Source organism: Mchenga conophoros, linkage group LG12, assembly GCF_057382185.1.
Source record: "Mchenga conophoros isolate Kocher_MC1m ecotype Shallow Benthic linkage group LG12, M_conophoros_male_GT1.1, whole genome shotgun sequence".
NCBI classification, from domain to species: Eukaryota; Metazoa; Chordata; class Actinopteri; order Cichliformes; family Cichlidae; genus Mchenga; species Mchenga conophoros.
Window position 1 is genome coordinate 12,889,359 of NC_140537.1, and position 22,872 is coordinate 12,912,230.

Genomic DNA, 22,872 nt, shown 5'->3' on the forward strand with positions numbered 1-22,872 from the left:
TTGTCAGGAGGCTATTTCCTGAATCCTTTGGTTCTTTCTTCTGTTTATTCGCTACATTTGCCCTGCTTTTACTGGGACAAATGTAACTAAACAAGACAAATTTGCTTATTTTATAGCCGCCAATGACTGTCTATAGTACAGGCAGTAGCATATCGAGGCACATGTTGTGATAGGATCTTGAATGCACACCGGAGAGACATCTCAAAGCCCATTATATGATTCTTGCATGGGCTCCACAAACACCCGAGGCAACCAGCAAAGCCCTGCAATTACGCAATCTCAGAGTATTTGTCTGGCCACACGCAGCTACACAGGATTGATGCTCCCTGTGGAAAAAACAGGTTGTTGGATTATGTGACTCCCAACCCAATAACTGCTACCTCCTTGCAAAATATACCAACAATCAGATGATGATAAATCGAGAGAAACTCCTTTCTTCCATCCGGACCTGTGCTGGCCATGGATTTGTCCACAGAGGACACTATAAGGTTGAAAGTGGAACTGTGCGCACACCGGCAGAGAAGATGCTGTAGAGATTTCTATATCTTGGAGCTTTATAAATACTGTGTCTTTAAAAAAGCTGCTGTTTCTTTACTATACATTTATGTTTCCTTCTAAACAAGTTTTACTGGGCAATAAACACATGCAGTGTAAAAAAAACCAAAACTATATGATGTAATCCCATCACACATCCAGTGGTATATGGTCAATATATGAAAGCCATTCGTGGGTTTACAACCCTGTATTTTCAGTAAGGGAGCCGTCACAAGGATCCCAGACAGATAATAGGAGCCCCCCCATGGAGCAGTGTGGGAACAATGGGGTGTATATGCTGGAGTTTAATATCCCTCTGCTCTGCTCTGCTGCTGCCTCTCGGTGTGCCCAGCTTTTGGCAGCTGTGTTTGTTAACAGAACCTCACCAAGCCAAGGCCAGACTCTCTACAAGCTAATAAAAATCTAGAAAACTTAATGAGCCAAATTTTAAATCAGCAAACTCAGCACAAGATGGGGCGATGTTTGACACCTTGTAGCACCCGCTGCGACGCATACTGAACACACGAGGAGACTCTTTACTACATGAAAATAAATCAGCTCTTTTAAATTCACAAGAGCTGTACACCGGGGTAGTTTATTCTTTCTTTGTTAACATTCTTTCTTTATTTTATTTCTACTTTTTTCACGTATCATCGCCTCCAAAGAGGACTCTGCTGCTGATGCTATTACCCGACTGGAAACGCGAACGTTACCTGTAGTCGGCTGCCAAATAACACCAAAACACTCACAGGCTAAATATAAACAAACTACAAAGAAATTACTCATAACAACGCAGAGACGTCTGACAAGATTTATTTAATGCATGTTTGAAGTCCTTTTCTCAGATGCGTTTCGTCTTAATCATCTATATCTGTTCCCCAGAGTAATTCTTTCTTCCACTTTCAAATGGATAAGCTGTTTTAGGAAAATGGCTTATGGCTTCAATGCCTGCCAACAAATGACAAGGCATTTTCTTATTCTTTCATCACATGCTCTCCCCTGCAGAAGCACCCCAGCAGCTGCTGATTCAGTGCCTGTTTATAGCTGGGGATGATGGCTTTCAAATGAGATTGGACTATAATGAATCTGATATGAGCATGTGACCAGTACCTTGGTCTGCACGTTGGGGTCTTACGCAAAAAGAGGGAGGCCTCCCGCTGCTTTTTTATTTCTCAACCCCAGTGAAGGCTCATTTATTTCTGTTTTATTGAGACTTTTCTCTTCAGCCATTAGTGTTCTGCAGCTACAAGCCTGGAGCTGATGCAGCATGATTTAAGAGGACCTGACTTGCGATTCTATCTGTCTTTACTCCAGAGTGTATTGTTTGTAGTATGAAGATTTAAGAGAATCAGTGACTCTGTTAATGTGCAAATTAATATACAGAGACATTTAGAAGCAAATATCCTGACACTTTTGTCCCATGCGAACCGCTTGATAAAGTGAAGACGAGCTTACAGTAAATTAATTTCCATGGTCCCGGCCCCTCAAGTATGAGCAACTGCTTCTTTTTTCACTTTTTATATCCTTGTAAATTAATATGAGACAGTTTTTCTTAGATACAAACCTTGGAATTTCAGAAATTGTGATGTTTTTGAAATACAAAATCAACATTAGAAACAATGCTTTGCGTCTTAGTTCTGACAGTTGTGGCCCCAGGGAGGTTAAAGCTACAGCAATGCTTGTATTATAAAGAACAACTTTATTCCTCAAAGACACTCATTTTAGCCCGCGACCTCCATTGGGGTCATTGCAAATCACATTACAGACAACACTGTGAGCATCACATCTCAACAGTGTCACTATTCCTGGAAGATAAGTAAGAGGGCATAAAGTTTTCAATAACATCTAAAGTCCTTGTGTTTCCCCCAGTGAGCATCAGTAATAAAGGCAGACTCCAGTACATGACCTCATTCTTTGATTTCTTGTTTCCTGTTATTTACAGTTTTATAACAGTTTGATTGTCTTTCAAGCTTTAATATGATCCTAAAACAGATCAAATTTTTGTACTTGTGGGCTTCATATCAAATTCACACTGAGCCTAATTTAAGCCTGTATTTGAATTCTATTTTCATTTTTCTTTTGTACTTGCTCTCAGATCATTAAAGAATGAATGATTTCAATTCAATGTTATTTATATAAGTAACAACAACAGTCGCCTCAAGGTGCTTTATATTGTAATATAATAATACGGAGAAAACCCCAACAATCAGATAAGCCCCTATGAACAAGCACTTGGCAACAGTGGGAAGGAAAAACTCCCTTTTCACAGGAAGAAACCTCCAGCAGAACCACACTCAGCAAGTCATCAGCCACGACTGGTAGGGTGTGAGTGGAGGGAGATGGGTCAAAAGACACACTGTGGAACAAAGCCAGAGATTAATAACTAATTATTAAATGCAGAGTAAACACAGAGAGTGAAAAGAGGAGAGCGAAGAAAAAGCACTCATTGCAGAATAATCCATCACATTCTCCTATATCTTAATGGCACAGTGGACATTTTTCCAGCTTTCAAATGTTTCAAATAGTCTAACCTTTATTAATACCATAGCTGTTCTCCAGTCATATTGACCAAATAATAATAATATGCATAATACCGTAATAATATGTGTAATATGTGACTGTCTTTTGTCATATTGTCTTTGTTCTTATCACTTCTTCAAAGCTTCCTAGCATTATGTTTGTGTATCTCATGGGCTGTTTTGGGGCCTTATTTCTGACTGAGTTGTGTGCGACTTACTGGACTTGGTCAATGCCACTTTGGAGTACTGGATGTTTGTCTTTTATTTCCAGAAAGGTTGCATTTACTCTTAAAATTTTGTAGTAGAAAATGTAATACAAGGAAATTGTGCCTTTTGGAAAATTAAATCCTACCTTCCACTCTTTCAAAGATAGTATTTTGGATAATAGCCTACCTCAGATCAGGTTTTTAACTCTTTTCGGCATAATGATTTTGTACACTCAATCCCACCACAGCTGATATTTTAGGCCACTGGTTCTTGCATACATTAGTCGCCGTTGTCCATCAGTACACATAATGAAGCGTGATGGTAGGTAATTTGTTCACTGATGCACTGCCTTTTAAAGAAGATGCAAATTGATTCCATCGCAGCCACTCGTGGAGCTTTCGGTATTAACGGTGCGAGCATAGCAGGGTGCTCGCACGCAAACACGTCTCTGCAGGCACGAGCACTCGCCTACTAGCACAAACGCGCACGGAGGCACTCCTGTTCACACACAGACGCACAAATGGATGCCCAGTGTTATTGCAAAATCGCTGACAGCTTTATTGAAATCTGTTCGAAAACAAATGTTTGGTAGGATGTTCTCCACAGGAGGCACACTATTAAACAAACTGCATGCAGAAGATCAGCGGTGTTTATCTGCCTGGCACACAGCTGAGACATTCAGCCGTGTGTACTCAGTGTACACACCTGCACATCTGTGCAACACGCACAGGCGCACACGAAGCAGTCACAACACCCTTTTGTAATCCAGCTGCCACACAGAGAAAGCGCAGGTAACAAATGTAACAAATGCAACAATATTTGTGGTTGCACAGATGACAATTCGTGTCTCTGCTACTGGTTTTGCACAAGTCTCTGCCAATTTAACAGCACCGATACCCAAAGAAGGTTTTTGGGTATCAGCTTTTAGGGAAACCTCTTCCTCAAGTTGAAGCATTTCATATTAACTTTGACAGATATAAGTTCTTGATTGGACAAAACTGTAATAATGATGCAATTCTCTTAGAACAAACTAGTAACATTTGCTTATCTTTGATTATTTAAAGTCTACACTCAGCGTCAGTTGTATGCTTGGTGTCTAATAAATTTGCTATCACACCAATTCCTGTCTGATTTCTTCTATGGTGTCTCCATGAAAAATATAGTTCATCCATCAAGCTAAGATTTTATGTGAGGCACGCCCTTCTGAACTCTTTTCCTCCTTTAAATATTAATTTCAAACCACATTGTACCACTGCTGTTTTATTTTTAGATATTCATGCAATAGGTGTTTTTCTCTTTGTATTAAATGGGAACTTCTTCCCATGTTACACATCTTACACGTGTTCTGAAGTACTAGTGCCTGTTTGAAAAAAAGTTGTACAAAGCCCGGAGAAAGGTGCACTAAAAATTTTATAATTGCCTCAAGTGAGTGCCTCGATTCGCTTGACTCAATGTCAGCGGAGGTTGAAGACTGCAAGTTTGAGAAGGAGAAGAATAATAGCAGCTGTTACTTTCGGAAGAAGTGAGGCTACGTCTTGCATTGGTCAACATGCAGTCACGCTCAGTTGTTGCTTACTTTGCAGTAAACGCTGCACGAAAAGAGCAGACAAGCCCCAGTCTCCACTCCAGTGTTAATAATACATCCCCAATCCATCACCAGTTGTGTCTGTGTGTGATCCTTTGTTCCTGAATTACAGCAGTATGTTACATGGAAAGAAATGAGAATGAGTGTTTGTGTACCGAAGAAGCTTTGCTCTCAGGAAAAGTGTCACTTAAATCGACAAAATCTTTTTTTGTAAAATAATGGCAGAGTCCAGCAGGGAGGACGATGTACATGTAATAGCCCTCATCATACAGTGACTCATGCTGCACGGCAGCATTGCACCAAGACAGAAAATAGAGCAATTTCCTTTTGTGCTCTGGGTTCTCACTTTATATCGCTGGAGATTGCAGCAGGAAAATATCCTTTAAAATAATTTCCTTCATTGCATTTGATTTGCATATGAAGCATATAATACTAGGAGATAATGATGAATTATCAATGACACCTAACAAACTAAGTAGCTTGCACAGTGATGCCAGAAAACATATTATGATAATGACTTCATCTTATACATTACTAGCATGTTAAATTTAATGAGTTTAAAGTGCCTTTTCAATGTCTTTTCTTTCATTTGGCTCTCCTTTGCAAAAGGCTGCTAGTGTGCACAAATGTCTTTAAGACACTGCAAAGAGCGACTGCTGTTCATGATAAAACAGCCTCGCGAGAAAGGAATATGATTTGAAACAGTTTCTCTCCCAAACCTAACAAAGTGGGGGCACGCTAAAGCAGGCGTACAGCTATGCAATCCATAGCAATCAAATAGTTAATCCTGCTTAATCCATCTTTGTTCACAACAACCTATTCTTTGATTGTATCAATTAACATCCACAATACATCTTAAACCCCGTTGAGGAGTTAAAATCTCTACCTTTATATCATCTGGTAATGAAGTAGCTGCATGTAGAGTCAACTTTTAAGCTTGGTGTAAATAATGGCTTATGGTGTAATGAAAAAGCAATCTAGCATTTACTCAAATGGGTTTGTGGAATAATAGCTTTCTGCTGGATGACGACTTACAACGTCTGATGAGATACAGCAGCATGACTGCCACTTAGAGTTTCACCCAGAAAACTGTTCAGCAGCAGTCAGACCCGTCTCCCTGTAATTGTGTTTATAGTGCTTCTACTTTTTTTTGTCAGATTTCTTTCCGCAGTCTCTAATTACTGCCTATTACTTTCAATTACATTTTTTTTTACCTCAATCTTTGTTTGAACACAATAAAGTTAATGCTGTGTCAGCTGCATGTCTTATGGCATTTATCTATGGTAAATGGCCTGTATTTATATAGCGCTTTACTAGTCCCTAAGGACCCCAAAGCGCTTTACATATCCAGTCATCCACCCATTCACGCACACATTCATACACTGGTGATGGCAAGCTACATTGTAGCCACAGCCACCCTGGGGCGCACTGACAGAGGCGAGGCTGCCGGACACTGGCGCCACCGGGCCCTCTGACCACCACCAGTAGGCAACGGGTGAAGTGTCTTGCCCAAGGACACAACGACCGAGACTGTCCAAGCCGGGGCTCGAACCGGCAACCTTCCGATTACAAGGCGAACTCCCAACTCTTGAGCCACGACCGCCCCGGCACCTCTAAAATATTGACATTCAAAATGTTTTTTGAAGCATGTTAACAATTAAGTAGGTAGTCTTTGTTTCAGCCGCTGTTGCTTCTTCTTCTTCTTTATCATTCTCCCGCAAATTGGGACAAATCTCACCAGGGAGTATTTCAATATTTTGAAACCGAGCTGGGAGAACTGATGTGGTTTGAGATTTTAAAATTTCATTTAAATTTGTGTACACTATATAAACTTTTAAGAAGAGATTGTAGCCACTGTGATGCCACCCTTTGGTTTTGGACCCAACATTTTAATGCGTTAGCACCAGCATTTTTACCGCTGTCATGTTAGCTGTTCCGTGCCACAGTTTACAACATTTGGATGAGCACACTTAGCTTGCAAATTGCATCCATAAACCATATTGGTGCTCAGCAGAGACGAACATATCTGCTAACACACATTAGAGCTAAATAACTGCTTGATAACATACATACACAGCCCACAGTTAAATATGTTTGTTGGATGACTCAAATAAAAATGCATCAACATTACAAATATGTCAGAAATATTATGTTCATTACCTTCATTTATTGGGGGTCCTGTCCTGTGGTGGTCGTGGGGTTACACTCAGAGAGAGTTTTGAGTTTTCAGAGTTACATTTCTGCTTGCTTACCTTTGTGTGTTAGTTCCTTTTATTTTACAGTTTAATAGTTCCTTCATTTTGTTTTTCCCCATCTGTGTTTTCTTTATGTTTTTGTCCCTTTTTAAGTTGACTTTTCTGTCTGAGTTTGCTAGTTATCATTTCTTGATTCCTGTTAAACTAACTGCTGGTTAGTTGTCTTCTGTGTCTTGTATCTGCTTTTCTTTCCTCCCCTGTGATTGAGATGATGCCACGGTGTCTTGTTTCCCCCGGCTGTGTGTAAACCCAATTAGCCCTCAGTGTGTGAGTTCATATAGTCCTGTTGTTCCTCTGTTCAGTACCTCAGCGTATGTTAATCTTTCATCCTGTTGCTTCACCTCATGTTTGTTTTTTTAATAGATGGATTTTACAGGCTGATTTATGTTTTGGACATCTAATAAAGGGCTGTTTTTTTTGCTATTGTAGTTTGGGGTTTTGTTGTTCTTTAAGCGTGCCTGCACACATTTGAGTTCCCAATCTCTGCATTACATGACAGTTGGGGTCTAGCAGACATCTAGAGGAACAGTTAATTAAAGTGGCCATGCCCCTACCTCTAGTATCCAGGTGGATGAGCTATAAATTAAAAATTCATCCCTCGTAAATATCATGAACTATTCATAGCGATGGAAACAATAGACTGTAAAAATGATTGTAAGGCACTAAATTTGTGCATTGTAACATGGGAGTCTATGGGCGTTGACATGCATTGGGAACCTGCTTCAAGTGGCCACAACAGGAACTGCAGTTTTGTGCTTGCTCTGCTTTAACTTCCTTTTTTCAAGTCTCTTGTACATTAATCAAAATTTTAAAAGGAGCACTTGTATGGTACTAACTGAACCTTAAGTGGTTAAATATTTTCACAAAAATGTCAGCTGTCCAAGGATGGGTAGTTTCCAATTTTTCCATTTCTTTTTTTTCAAGGATGATGCATGTTTTTATTAATTCAACAGTTCATCAAATTAAAAGGAGAATTTGGTAAAGACTCTTCTATTCCAGAGTAAATTGCACTGCCCCTGGAATATTATTTAAACATGGTGGCCTCCAAACTAGATACCTCCACCTTGTGCATGTAAGATGGTGATAATGGATTTTAAAATGTTAGCCATAATGGTCTTTTTCTAGAATAATTCAGGCAATTTTCTCTTTCATTTGACATTTAAACCTTTTTATTTTTTTTCCAGTGGATGATGGCTTATCAAAGGGAGAGGAGACAGGAAATAGAAATGTGTTCATGCCAGGATGACTGATGATAGTAACTACAAGTAGCGACAATATGCTCCACATCGAAATCTGTCTGCGTTTGAGGAAAGTAAGCTACAATAAAAATAAGCAAAACTTTCCAGTTCCTGAGTGACAGAGCCTATTAACACAGAGGAGGTCAAATCAAATCAGAACCCGTCAAATTAAAAGTAGCATGTCAACAGAGAAATGCCCCAGCAAGCCATACCCTGCTGTGAATTCACAATGCAACAAATTGGCCGGATGATTGGCTATTAAGAATATTCCAAATTAGCTTTCTTTGCATAATATCTATCACAGTGTGAACCTTTCAGCATAATGGAGCAAAGTAAGGTGAAAACTGAATTGGAGAAGAGGAAAGAATGACTGAAGGCTCAATGACCATTTCAACTTTCATTTAAATCTGACCTTTTTCATCATGTCCATTGAGAAGAAGAGGATTTTTGTGCAAATAGTGCGTATAAATTTATGAGCATGCAGAACTAACCCCCAGATTTTGGTTTTAAAGAGCGGGGATCTAATAAACATTTTAAACTAACATAGAGCCGAGGGTCTGTTTGACTAATTTCACACGATCATAAGCTCATTCTGCATTCGTGGATACAGCCAACAATGGCTGACATAGAAGTGCGTAGTACACAAATGATAATGATGTTGTGAATATAGAGATCAAAGTCTTCTCGCTCTGGCGATTAAGTGTCCTAACAAATGCATGTATGAGGACAGCCTTATCACCTAGGACCACACAGAGGCCTTTTCATATCTGTCGCTCTCAGATGGCCAACCTGCGCCTGGCATGCGTAACGCTGCCAAATAAAAAAAACAAAACACCACAGGCACTGCCTCTGCGGGCAGCCTGGCCTGTTCATTTGACTGATCAAAGAACTCATTCAGACTTTCGCAGTTCGGAAAAAGAAAGTTTAATGCTTATCACTTCAGGACAAGTAGTAGGCGATTAAATGAAGCACGAGAAGGGCAAGTCTGGAAATTTTCTTTGGCTTGTTAAAACTAAACAATGCAAGCTGCCGTTAACTTGTTTACCTCAGCTCCAATTCTGGCCCTAAAACATCTTCTGTGCATATTTGTTGTAAACTCAGGAAATTGTTGTTTTTATTAGTGCACAATAAGAGTGCTACAGCTTGATATAAGTATCGGTACGCTTCATCTTAATATTGCGTTCCACCTAGTTTGTTTTCCTTTTTACATAGTTTGATGAATTGGTTTGACCCCTTGTTAGAGCATCTCTGGAGGTTTATAAATGTTCTAAACCAGTGTGATTAAGATCGCCTTCAGTCATTACACTAATGGACATGCATTTTAATTAATGGCATCCTCATTTGCATCACATGTTAATTATCTAAATCATTTTGTCTCATCTGTTCATTGTAATTAGTACCTATCAGCAGCTTCACTGAGTCACTGCATTTCTGAGAGATAACCCGGCTCTTCCTGCACTTACTGAAGATATATGTGGTTAGCTAGAAAATAAGTTATGAGGTTGTGGTAAGATGAAATAAAAACAACTATAATATATCTATTATAACATAGAAGTTCATTTTACACAGCATATAATTCATACCTTGTATAGGCTATGAAGTGTACCGTCTAAAGGTTCGTTAACACACAACTGTTTTTGCTCGCTTTCTTTTCAGTTCGGTTTATGTGCTGTTGTCATATAAATATCTTGAAACGATAGCTCAGAGAGGGGCTCATTGTCTCGTTTTGATCTCAAAGCTTCCCGCAGCTAAAATTTCAGTCTGCTCTGGAAGGGCACTGTATATAACAAGTCTGGTATTGTGTTGCAGCAACATGTCAGTTTACTCACACAGACTCACAACAAATGTGGAAAACATTTTAGGAAATAAACTTTTTTTTGCTTTCTTGAAGAAATTTCGATGACACCACGATGAATTGGGATGTCACCAGAACTGGTATTTACCTTCCTGAAAACACAATGGCACTTGTATTTTTTAATACTGTAGGCAGTGAAGGTTACAGCTCTTCTGAACAGGCGGAGGCAGCATACACCTACAAGTTTTCTAGTCTTATGGCCACAAATGCAACTCTCGCAGTAGCTCTGTCCTTGACGTGGGTAAGAAAGGTAGAGTCATGGAGGGATGATGTGGGTGACCAAGGGATGATAATTGATAATTGATAAAATGAGGTGATATTTAAGCGATTATGTCGTGATTTTCAGACCAAGGGATTAAATTCAGCAAAGCACCTAAAAGACCAGCATCCAGATCTGTTCTTCGTGAAGCAATATCGTCATAAATTATCCACCTCATTCTGTCCTAAAGTACATGGTACCTAAAAATATACTTTTTTTGTGAAAGCTGGCACTGCCAAAAAATCAGCCATGTTTCATGGGCAAAAAAGTTTGTAATGACTAACATTGCAAAAATACTAGCACAAATGAACCTTATGCCTCATATTAACAGTAATGTGCAATCAACAACCCTTCTAACATTTTAGTCTGTGAGCTCTCGACAAAATTAAATGTAAACATTTTTAATAAACAGCATGTCGGTGAGTTAAAACAACTTTTTAACAAAGGAACTGAGAATTCTGTAAATCTACTTCTGTTAATATTATATTATTTCTGAGGTTTACAGATGATATTTTACTGTTTAATCCTTCAAAAGAAAAAGAAAAGGCAACAAAAATTATGGACAAGACAATATACTGATCCTGACAATATTCATCAGACAAACACACATTAATGCTGAAGATAATGTCCCAAATACTAAACTGATCCTTAGAGGAAGTGGAGGAACCTTAGAGGAACCTTTTCAACTTTTTATTACTTTTGTATAGTTTTAAACTGATTTGCCTAAAATGAGACAAAACACAAACGAGGCTCATGTTTGACTGAAATCATTCTTAAAAAGTTTTTTATGGATATGGTGATAACAATGTTGAAAGTGATGCGTTCCAACAAAATGTCTTATTGTAATCACTTTACATCTTTAGCTGATTTCAATTCTTGTATTATTTTTACTAGGTCATTACTTTTATTTTTAATGCACGAAAGCACAAGAGCATGACGATAAAGTCCTGAATCCAAGACAGAAACAACTATATACTGCTAACTTGCGTTAGACAACATGCTAACACAAAGCTAGCCAACAACCCAGAGTGATGCTAAAGCTGACCCCAACCCAGCACCCAGATCCTGATCTTCAGCAGCTAACAAAAGCTATGATGAGCAGTCTGACTTGCAGCACTGCAGTGCAATCATTGTGCGATGACCTTAAAGTCTCTTTGGTCCTGATTTCATCTTTACTGTACGTTGTTTTTTGTGTTCATGCATAAACATAAAAAAGACTGTATGTATGCCCTCATTAGGATAGGATTATGTGTCGGCATTTGGGACTGTAGCCTCAGGTTTATACTGTTACAATTATGTGACTGCATTTCAGGTCATTTTACAGAGCAATGCAAAATACAACGAGTAGTGTAGTGAGCTGCTCTGGGATTGAATTAATCAATGTAATGGTTTCTTTTAAGGAAAAATAATGAACAATGTGTAATGATGACATTAATTGTGAGTAACAATGTAAGCATGAATTCTTCTAGTCACTGTAAAAGAACAACAACAACAAAAAACTGTAACTGTAAAGCCTGGTATAGCTTGTTTCTTGGCCTGAACCACAAACTCCTTTGGTTCTATTGGTGAAAGGTTTCACCCACAAAAGGGTTAAATCACATTACATTTCTCACATGGCCACAAAAAACGATCAATGAATTAATTTGACCACAAATGTCAAGGAGCTGTTAGCTACATGGCACCTTTTCTTGTATAAATACCGTCATGAAAGAGGACGACTCTCCTCAAACTCTTTCCAGTCATTTATTCTGTATCCCAGTGCAGCCAATCACAAAATGAAGTCGTCGTCGTTAGACTGTGTGCTACATTAATGTTGCCAGCTGACTTCGCAATCAATAATGATTTGATCAGTTGAGTACAGAAGCAGAGCAATTACTGCTTACCTCGGTTAACAGGTGGCGTTGATAAGCTGAAATCAATCATTATTTTATTTTTGACTTAAGAAAATTACAGAAAATGGAGAACAGCTATATTGAAGTGAAACCCAACACGGGTGACTGTGGAGGGCGAGAAGAACAGATGGAACGAGCAGGGAGCGAGGAGAAAGGAAAACCGATTCTGCTATGTTCCAGCTGTTCCAGTGTTTCAGTGAGGTGACACCAGGCCTTATTAATGTTTTTTAAGAATAATGTCCAGATTTTTAAGATGGAATATACTGAAAGGATAACACGGGAGTCAAGAGACACTGGCTGCAGAACCTCACTATGTGAGACTGACAGAAAAACTCTTCAGTAAGACATTTTATTGAACAACAGAAAGAAATATGTTCTTACCTGAGAGTAAACATCTCCACAGGAGAGTAGGCTGACACAGTGATAAAAGCAGAGCCAGTTTCCCTCTGCCTCATGGGTGTGGCTGGCACCAAGACCATAAAGTTATTATCCAGCCTGTGTTCAGCAAGAGGTGGCTCAGTGGGGTTCTGGTAGAGCCTCACACCGCCAATCCTCCTCAAAGGCGTTGAAGTATAGGAACCAAACAGCCCTTCCTGACTTGTGCGGATGAAATTGTCCTTTCTGGATTCATCTGAGTGGCACCCTGCGTCTGTGGACTGCAGCACGTAGTAGAGCTCCACTGGGGTGCCCTCGGACACTTCGTGATTCCTCTGGCGTCCTGGCACGACGCTAGGTGGGCTGAACCAGCTGGCCAGTGGCTCCAGCTCAGCCACACACAGTCCCAGCTCCCCCCTCAGCTGGCAAGTACCACGTACCTCCTGGGTTTCATGGAAAGCAAACATGTGCACACAGGGCAGCTTGTCGATGGCACTGTAGTCATCCCAGTCCCTGCCTGCAACATAGAACAACACCTGGACTTTGGGCTTGGTCAAGTGAATTCGGGAATTCATGATAAAGGTCTGCACCTTCCAGTTAAAGGTAAAAAGAGAAGAGGCAGGAAAGGTCCCCGGGCTCTGCAGGAGCTCTAAGGGGACAGGCTGCTCCACAGAGAGGGGCCCATAGCTGGCGTTCACAGAGGGCAAACTTCTGGCCTGGTAGATGAAGAAGGGCTCGGTCCGCGACACCAGGGTAGAGTTCCTCATGAAGTCCTGGTTGGCCTCCTTCAGGAAAAATCCCAAGTCAGCATTGAGGAGCTGATAGTTGACAGGCAGGTACGTGGGGATAGAGGAATATCTCTGCAACCCCTCTAAGACTCGACAGTCGGTTACTAAAAGACAGAAGAGAAAAGCCAGTCAGTGTAGTCTTATAATAGAAGTGCTTTTATAACCTATTTCACCAAGATGATGTAGAAAGACACAAATAAAGCCAAAACAGAAACTAGAAGGAGCATTTTGAACGTGCAAGAAAAGTGTTGTAACTACACATATCTCTGATAGATCACATACACTAAGTCAAGTAAGGATTCAAGGTCTTCTGAACGAATGAAAGCTTGATCGACTCATTAGTCCAGTATTGTTATTTGACTTCTGACAACATGAATCAGCTGAATAAGTGAATTTCAGTAAATTAAAAAAAGATGTGTTTCTTTCTACTAAATAAGTCAGAGCTGTTAATTGTTCGACTGACACAAAGAGCATGTATCACAGGCAGCAGACACTGAATGAATGCATTTATTGTAAAAGGACATCAGTTACCTCCTTACATGTTTCTTTTCCTTTTTTTTTTAGTACGGTTAATACGTATAAAATCCTCACTGTAAGCCAAGACTCTAAATATTTTCTTCAGACTATAAAGGAAGGATGTCTCAGGAAAGTTTTAATAGAAAAAATGGACACTAGGAGTACTGTTCATTTAATGAGGTGTAAGAAATCTTCACATTTATTTCAACAAAGTCATTATTTTGACTCTAAAGACTAGTAGGTGGTTCATATTCATGTGTTTTAAAGGGTCTGAATCCTGTGATCTTTTATATGAATAAAAACAGATTTAGATTAATACAAAAAGATGACTTCATTGAATTTACAGTGCCGTATTTTTTGTATGACAGAGCGTGAGCTTTTGTGCCATTTAAAGTCTCTTAGTCTTCTCCATAGTGTGTATTGTTGGCATTTGGCAGTGGAATGACTTTAGATTGCTGTAAGAATGAAATGCTTGTGTGCTGTAATTGTATTTTAAAAACCCTGAAAAAGGACAAGGAGATTTAGACATCTGAGAAGATTATCGAGACAGAGATTTTCTCTGCAACATGTTAGAATTAGTGCTGAAACAATGAAGCAATTAACCAGTAATGAGAAATAATAATGAGGCAGAATTTTTGCAGTTAATTAATAAGTATACCCTTCTGGCCCCCAAGCTCTAAATGTATGCACTACATTTATATATTTATATTCCTGAATTTTGCTGCAATTATACCACTAGAAACCCCACATTATCTGTGCGCTTTAATTAGAAATGTGCAGCATCGAATTATCCATTTATCAGTATAACATAGCCTATGAGGTTCAATATAAAATCAGTTAAAATGTAATTATAATTACAATTAAAACCAGCTTTCTAAATCACAAGAAGTCCATAGAGACTGACAATACTGTTCTTATAACCCGAGGAACTTCACAGAACACATAAAGAAGGTTTTAATGACAACAAGCGTGTGCTTTGACCTTCTTCTCCAGAGCAATCGGCTACATGATTACACTTCCTTAGTACACTTTCATCCTCATGCTGGCTGCTGGAGGATTTCTTTCCTCTGATCACCCTTGTAAATCAAACGTCCCAGCAGGTTACAAATCAGACAAGGATTTGGACTTCACGGTGCTCCTGCCGGCCTTAATGTTGCTCTCCTACCGTTGGATGGAGAGAAGCAGTCAGTGTCCAAACCTCAAACCATGCAGAAATGGTCCCACTTAAAGAATCACTTTGTAAAGACTCGGTCTTTACAGCAGGAAACACAGATTTCTGAGCTGCAGAACAACACTGGGCAATTTGTGTTTTTCCTGACCAAGCAGGAGCTTTGTGTCAACTGCTGGCATGAAGCGTTGTTGTATACGTGCCATCACACTGCTGGCAGAAGAAAAGCTTTATAGCCCAGTCAGTGACCGATTCATTCTCTGGTTCCTGGGAAGCAACATTACTCTCACTCTCCTGACTGAGCCCTCATGTGTCAGAGAAGGTGAGAGCAAAGAGCTCTCTGCATTGAGCACCTCTCCTCGCACCATGTTGAAATGTGACTTAATGCTTTCACTGCTGGTACAAAGACATGTAGGCGACTCATCTGTGTGCTTTTATATACGAATGAAGAAAAAACAATCTGGAAAAAACTATTTCCAGCCAAGAAATTTAAATTTCATTTAAAATTTTCCAAAACATGCTGTACAAACTGTATTAAATACACAATCAATCCTCAAATGTGGAAAGATTTGATGTTTTTATTTTAGTATTTTACATTTTTTTATTATTTAAAATATTTTATTTTTATTTTATTTATTTTAAATGTTCCCTTCATTTTTTAAAATGATCATTTTATAATCATGTCTTGCATTATTTCTTCTTTTAAGAGGTTTAGGAGCTAGGTAGTCCCCCTAACCCCCTTTTAATTTTTGAATGCTGAAATAAGAACAGCGTTCTCTGGAAAAGTCATCATCTTAATAGCAGCATTATTCTGCAACAGCCACTCAGTCATAGTCAAAAGAAGGTATACCTGTTAGATTCAAGGTTTACGTGGTGTGGCGGGGTGTGGTCTGCAATCATGCCCCGCCGGCTTTAAAATCTGTACTGGGTCCTGTCCTGTTGGGCTGTGAGCTGCAGACGACTGAGTTGTGTATACAGCAACTGTGTGATAAGTGTAAATAAAATATGCTGAAAAGCATTGTAATGCCATCGGGTCTGCCGTGGTTCTGTTAAACATGGGTTTCCATGACATAATAAAAATATTACATACAAGCCCAGATGAACAACAATATTACCTTAAATCTAAGTCAAAATGCAGAGGCATGACAGTGTTTGTTTTTCATGCACTTTAGTTTTTAATTAAATTATACATTTTTACTTCTATCAGTGAAGAGCAATGATAAGGATTTCATATGCTTCCAAACCTTTTACTGCCATATAAATAAAAAAAATTACCCTTGGCCATGACTGTACACCCCATGATTCAATTAATCGTAGAACTACATTTAGAAACTTCACTTGAAGCGTTGGCCTCAGTCAGTCTCTCATATGATTATACAGACGTCTCCGTCCGCTCTTCTTTACAACCTTACTTCAGCTCAGTGACGTTTGCAGGCATTTATACACAGCTCTCTTAAAGTCCTCCAACAGCATTTCAGCTGTGTTGACGTCTAACTTTAATTATTTTATTTTTCAGTCATCTTGGTCTAGATTTGCTGCTGTGCTTGGGATCGTTGTTCTGTCTCATGTCCGATTAGGGTGATGGCTCTGATCAAGACTGTTGGTTAAAACTAATTTATCAAGTAATAACCTTGTTCTTCTGGAGCTTCAGCCTCTTTAGACTTTGACTCTTCTCTAAGCACCTTGGAGGTAGGTGAAGAAGCCAGAAATCTTTATTGTGTTTCTACAATAGCATTCAAATCTCCTCAAATGTTAGTTGTCAAACATATGGCCTCACATTTGGCTCTACAATACTTTGGTATACACAGGATTACACGGTCAACTTAATGACTGCAAGCTGCCTGGGTACGGTGGCTGCAAAATAAGCCCAAATCCTCACCCCTCCACCACAGTGCTGACAGCTGCTATGAGGTGTTTATGCTGATATGCTGTGATTGGTTTTATCCAAACATCATGGCCAAACATCTCCATTTTCATCTTGTCTGTCCAAAGGACATTGTCTAATGGTTAGATCAGATGCAGCTTTGTTAGCCTAAACCATGCTGCTGGGCTCTCTTCTGTGGGGTGATCGTGGCTCAAGAGTTGGGCGTTCGCCTTGTTGAGGTTGCTGGTTCGAGCCCCGGCTTGGACGTTGTGTCCTTGGGCAAGACACTTCACCTGTTGCCTACTGGAGGTGGTCAGAGGGCCCGGTGGCGCCAGTGTCTGGCATCCTCGCCTCTGTCAGTGCGCCCCAGGGTGGCTGTAGCTACAATGTAGCTTACCATCACCAGTGTGTGAATGGGTGGATGACTGGATATGTAAAGTGTTTTGGGGTCCTTAGGGACTAGTAAAGCGCTATATAAATACAGGGCATTTACCATTCTGTAACCCTTACAAACAAGCTATAATTGGTCAGTGTTTTTCTAATCGCACTCTGATAAATGTAACATTTACATGTAGAGCCTCTTGGTTTTTTTGACAGTTTCTCTGAGTATTGCACAGTCTGACCTTGGGGGGGATTTGCTGGGATGTCCCCTCCTGGGACAGATTGGCAGCTGTCTTGAATTCTTTCCACTTGTGAATAATCTTTATCACTGTAGGATGATGGACTTTAAATTGTTTGGAAATGGCCTTAAAACACTTCCCAGATTGATTGGCAGCAACAATTGCTGCTGACGTCGCTCCGTCTTGGCATTGTTTTAACACACACCTGAACGCTTCAGAGCAGCAAAATGTCAAAACTTCAACTTTGATAGAGATAATCATGCTTGTTAATTAAGTGCCTTTATCAGAATCTGGATGCTATTTCCCCTCTTAAATCATATGGAAGCAGTAAGTGTGTGTTGTTCTTCTGAGATTGTCTTTACCTATTTCAAAAAAGCACCAGCTTGTTCTTTTTGTTTGTTTAGTTTTTTTTTTATATCCTCATACATAAAAAAGAAATTTGAAAAAGGGTCGACTTTCTTTAAAGCATGACAATAAAATGTCCCAGTTTCAAATATTGATCTATTTTCTCTGTTCTTTTTTTTGTGTTAAATACAGGGTTTCATTTGAACAATATTGAATTTGGTTTTATTTACATTTAATATAGCACTGCAGGTCTTTTGGGGAAAAGGGTACTAAAGGTTAAGTGATTCAGTTAATCTTCAGTAAGGCTGCTCTTGGTAATGCCAGACAAGATGGATCATTATTACAAGCAAATTACAAGTAGAAGAGCCTCTGAATAAAATGATATAACGCGTTAAAAAAAGAAAGCTTTAAACAACTGAGCAAGCTTACCAAGACTTCTGTATGATTAAAAACAAAGACTTCTGCATTAACTAAATTAGTTAGTCTGGTGGAGAGGATGAAATAGGACATAAAATTATGGAAATGAAATAAAATCTAGGACCTTTGTATATCTGCATCAAACACTCGAGATCAGTCGCGTGCCACATGTAGGGTAACATCTTTGTTAAACCACGACTGTTTGCAGTGCTTATGCTATGTCACCCTGTGTAAACATAAGCATGCAAACCTTGTTTAGGACCGGTGCCTGAAAACTGACAATGAATTCATAAACTGGAAAATAATTCTACCTCAAGCCAAATAAAGTCTGTAAATCTCTAACCCAAATCCAAAATAATGAGAATCAGCAAGCCTGTGTCATGGATCGGAATTAATAAATCATACAAAGCATTTTAAGATGAATCACTCGCTCCTTTGTTCCAGGGAGGAGAAATTGAACAGTACAACCCTACTCAAACTCTAGTAGTGCTTTGTTTTTTTGTGCAGCAGGGATTTGACTCAGATATCTGGACCCTGAGAGAACATTGCTTAAGGCACTGCCTTTTAAACAAAGTAATTCTTTTGGAGTCTGTGTGGGCCCTCTCCAAGCTGCAGCTCCTTCTGTCACCAACTTTCCACCCACTATTTCCCCACTTTGCAACAGAGGCTAGACTTGATACAGCAATATATAGTGTAGCAGGTACTGCAGTTCCAGTGGAGAAAACGTTCCACATTCAAAATTCAGAGGAAATCTTTTAGCAAACTTTTTATCAGCTAAATCTCTGAGAACCCAACAAAAGCAGAAACTTCAAAAAACCTTTAATTAAAAAAAAAAAATCATTCATAATTATTAGCACAGCATGCCAACTTTTTCTGGAAAGACAACTGCATAACTGAGCTGGTTGTATCTAACAGCCTGCCGCCTTTCAAAGGTTAATGGCTCAGTCCACTTTTGCAGTCACACAGATGAAAACAGTCCATAAGTGTCAAACTACACTGATGTTGATTGTGAGGATGTCGGGCTAACTTCGTCAATTCAATCAATTCGTTTAAAAGAGTCGCTTCTAACGGACCAGCGTAACCATTTAGCTTGCTAGTAAATGCTAACCATGAATTGGAGGTTCATCATCAACATTTCAGACAAGCCGAGCTCATAAAGTGCAACCATTATTTTCAACGCTACGCAATATAAGAATTGCACAATATTACAATTTTAAGATGCTTATCACGCGCAATCATTCTCAAGTAACTTTAAAAAAAAATGATTGGTTTCTCTCACTGTTTTGATGAGTTTTGCTGATGGAAATAAACCCTTAAGCAGCATCAGAAAACTCAATTCTCCCTCTATTAAGGACAGGCAATCAGTGTCGACGTGACAGCAGGATTAATATCTTAGGGTTTTTATTTTTTAGAAGTTTAATCCCCCCGCTGGATTTTGGCTTCAGCTTTTAAAACTTCTATTATTCTTCCTCTATTTTGTGACAGTCACAGGAAGCACTACAAATGAACTTTAATAAACCTTTAAAAAAAGAAGACTCCAGTAAGGTCTTCTTTAATGGTTTTTATGTCATGAAGTGGAGTAATACTATAACCTTGACTCGGTGAGTAGGCCACAGAAAGAGTAATTTCCACATTTTCCAGATTTTGGTCAGAAGAAAAAAAAAACTGAATGGAAATAATGTTGTAAAACATTACAGTAAAAGCTTCACACATTAATTACAGCGTGCTCTCGCTATTAGAGTATCAGTACTGTGACTGCGCTCCTGGAATTGTTATGTTGATGCAGAAAGACATAAAATTTGCAAATCATCTTTCTTTCTTCTTTCTCCAGGTTGGGGGTAAGAGAGATACGCACAAGTTTCAGCGGGTGGAAAAAATGCAAAGACAAAGAAAAATCATGATAATTCAACTGAGAAAAATGTCTATTTCAGCACACACTTCATGATCCACATCATTTATAATTAAATTTCCCCATTGTGTGGCATTAAATTGTAAAAGGATTGCCCACATTATGCTGAGACAGAGTGCCTTCTAAATTCTAATGTCTGAATCCCTTTTTTCTCTTCGAGTTTTTAATTGGAAATTATAAAAGCACCTTTTGTCTGCTCGTGAGTAGGTGATCAGGTTCTAGGTACGCATCGCTTTGGTGATGACAATCCTCCTCTGTACGCGAGTTAGTTAACCTCTTTCATCCTGCCTGGATTTTAAAAAATAAACCAAAACTTTAGCAATAATTTTGAGCAAAATGCGACTAAAAATCCATCAAATTGAAGATTTATTTATTCAATTAATGAATCCTCAAGGCTTGGTATAAACTTAATGTTGGACAAAAATCCTTAATTCACTCATAGGAAAATGATTAATCATCTTTGAACTGGTCTACTTCCTGTACAATCTAGTTTCTGAGGCAGTGAGCGACACACGGCATGTGGTAGCTTTCCAAAAAACCTTTAGTTCCAGTTGCTTTGGCTGTCACTTATCTGATGCCACTCTTGCACTTACAGTCACCTTACGTTCCTAGTTTCTAAGGTGACCAGTGGAAAGGGTTTTTCTCTCTGCATGGCTGTGCAGAGGTAAGAAACCAGGTCCCAGATGAGCTCTAACTAGCCAAGCAGCACCCTGCCTATACCTCGCCTCATACAAACTCACTCATCCTTCCACTGGGGCTCATGCTAGGATATGTAGAGCCGGAATAGGAGTAGCGGAGCGGAGAGCAGCTTTCACACTCGCAGAGACTGAGAAAATGAAGAGCCACAATAGAGGGCACCAGAAAAGGTGAGGCCATGTCCCTGCTGCCCACTTCTGGCTGTAATAATATGGGTGGACATAGCAGTGAATGGCTGCCTGGATGCCTGGCCTTGCTTGTATTTCGGCTTCGTCAAACATGTCAAGAAGAAAAAGAAATAAGAAGCAAGGACAGAAAGCTTCAGAAATACTGAACAACAGTGAATAGAGCAACAGAGAAGTTGGTGTTACTGTGCTTGCGTTTTAATCATCCCTCACACAAGAGTGAAATACAAAAGGGTTTCTGGTGCTGGTGGCCTTCATGTGGTTTTCCACAAAAAAACAAATGAACAAAAAACAGTAAATCACATCACAAAAACGAGCGGTTGTCGAGGCTTAAGATTACACTCTCCCTGACCCTCGCTGTGACCCTGAATCATTCCTGGACTTTGCCCTGAATGCCAAACAGGACAGTCTTAAATATGAGGGATGAGAGAAAGCTCTCTAGTCCCATTGAATTACCCACATCATATTTCTCACCATGTTCAATTAATAAGGCTTATTGAATTTGTGACCATGCGTCAAGAATAATAAATACAATATTTCCTTCGAGGATCATTTGCAGATGATTTATGCTTTTGATCCGCTACAAAATTCAAGAAAGAGGGACTGGAAGAAGAATCAATATATGACACAGTATGGTATTACTCCATGTCAGCCTCCATAGAAAAGAAATCATTCAGGCAGAGGTCTGTGGAGACTACTGAGCTGGTAAGCAAGAGACATGGGGTAGGGAGGTATGGAGACCGCGGAAAGTTTGGGAATCTTCACAGGGACGATGCTGTGCAGGTGAGTCTTCTTTATCTCGGACACAAGCTGTTTCATTCCACAATAATTATTCCTGATTAAGGGTCAGTTTAAATTAGCGAATGCGTATCGTGTGTGTCCTGCCAGCTTACTGAGCTTGATCAGTTGGGGATGTTTGTTGCCACTCCTCTAATGGATGGCCACATTTAAGACGCTAAGAGCTAATAAAGAGTAATGGGCCTGTGGCTTCACTGGGGAGGAGGATGAGCTATTTTGAGTTCATGAGAGAAAGCCTCATCTTGGGGATTAAAGAGTATTGACCGATGAAGAGTAAACACTGCAATGCCGTGCCCGCTGGCCTATTTGGTAAAGTTGTGGATGGAAGAGATGAACCCAAATAGGTAGTGCTGCTAGTGGCTGGGAAGGTCAGTGGGGATGTCATTAAAGGATGCTGAGAAGGGCCTCCAGGTGCTGCGAGCAGGTCTGATACGTCTGGAATAGTCCTATCACAGCAGGAGAGTGCAAATTTGAGTGGCAAGAACTCTGAGTATCCCAGGCATCCTGCAGGCAGCAAACAGCACCTCCTTTGTGCAATCCAGTGCACATGGTGCAAGGGGAAAGGGGCTGAGAGCTTTTGGCTTTGGTTGGGGGGATGAGACAAGTGCACATCTGTGTGCCAATCAGTATTCCCACGGTCCCTCCGGAGTTCTCCGAAACATAAACTGGGGTCCTTAATGAATCTTTCCCCCTCACACGGGCCTTTATTGCGGAGCGATATCGTAAATCAGGCTAACTACAGAGGCACTCACAGGGAAGAGTCAGTCGGCTTCTTTGTGAGTGGGGAGGAACATCTAATGTTGAGGTAGAAAAACAAGCGGACACAAATCCAACAAAGACTTTCTGG

The 22,872-nt window shown here is 39.7% G+C and overlaps 1 protein-coding gene across 1 annotated transcript in view; it reads right to left on the reverse strand.

Moving 5' to 3' along the window:
* Positions 1–22,872, reverse strand: part of LOC146562210 (transmembrane protein 132C) — a 180,489-nt gene that overhangs the window by 141,171 nt on the left and 16,446 nt on the right. The window contains exon 2 of the mRNA XM_085293775.1: positions 12,726–13,611. Coding sequence (XP_085149901.1) covers positions 12,726–13,611 — 886 coding nt within the window. The remainder of the gene's footprint in view (positions 1–12,725; positions 13,612–22,872) is intronic.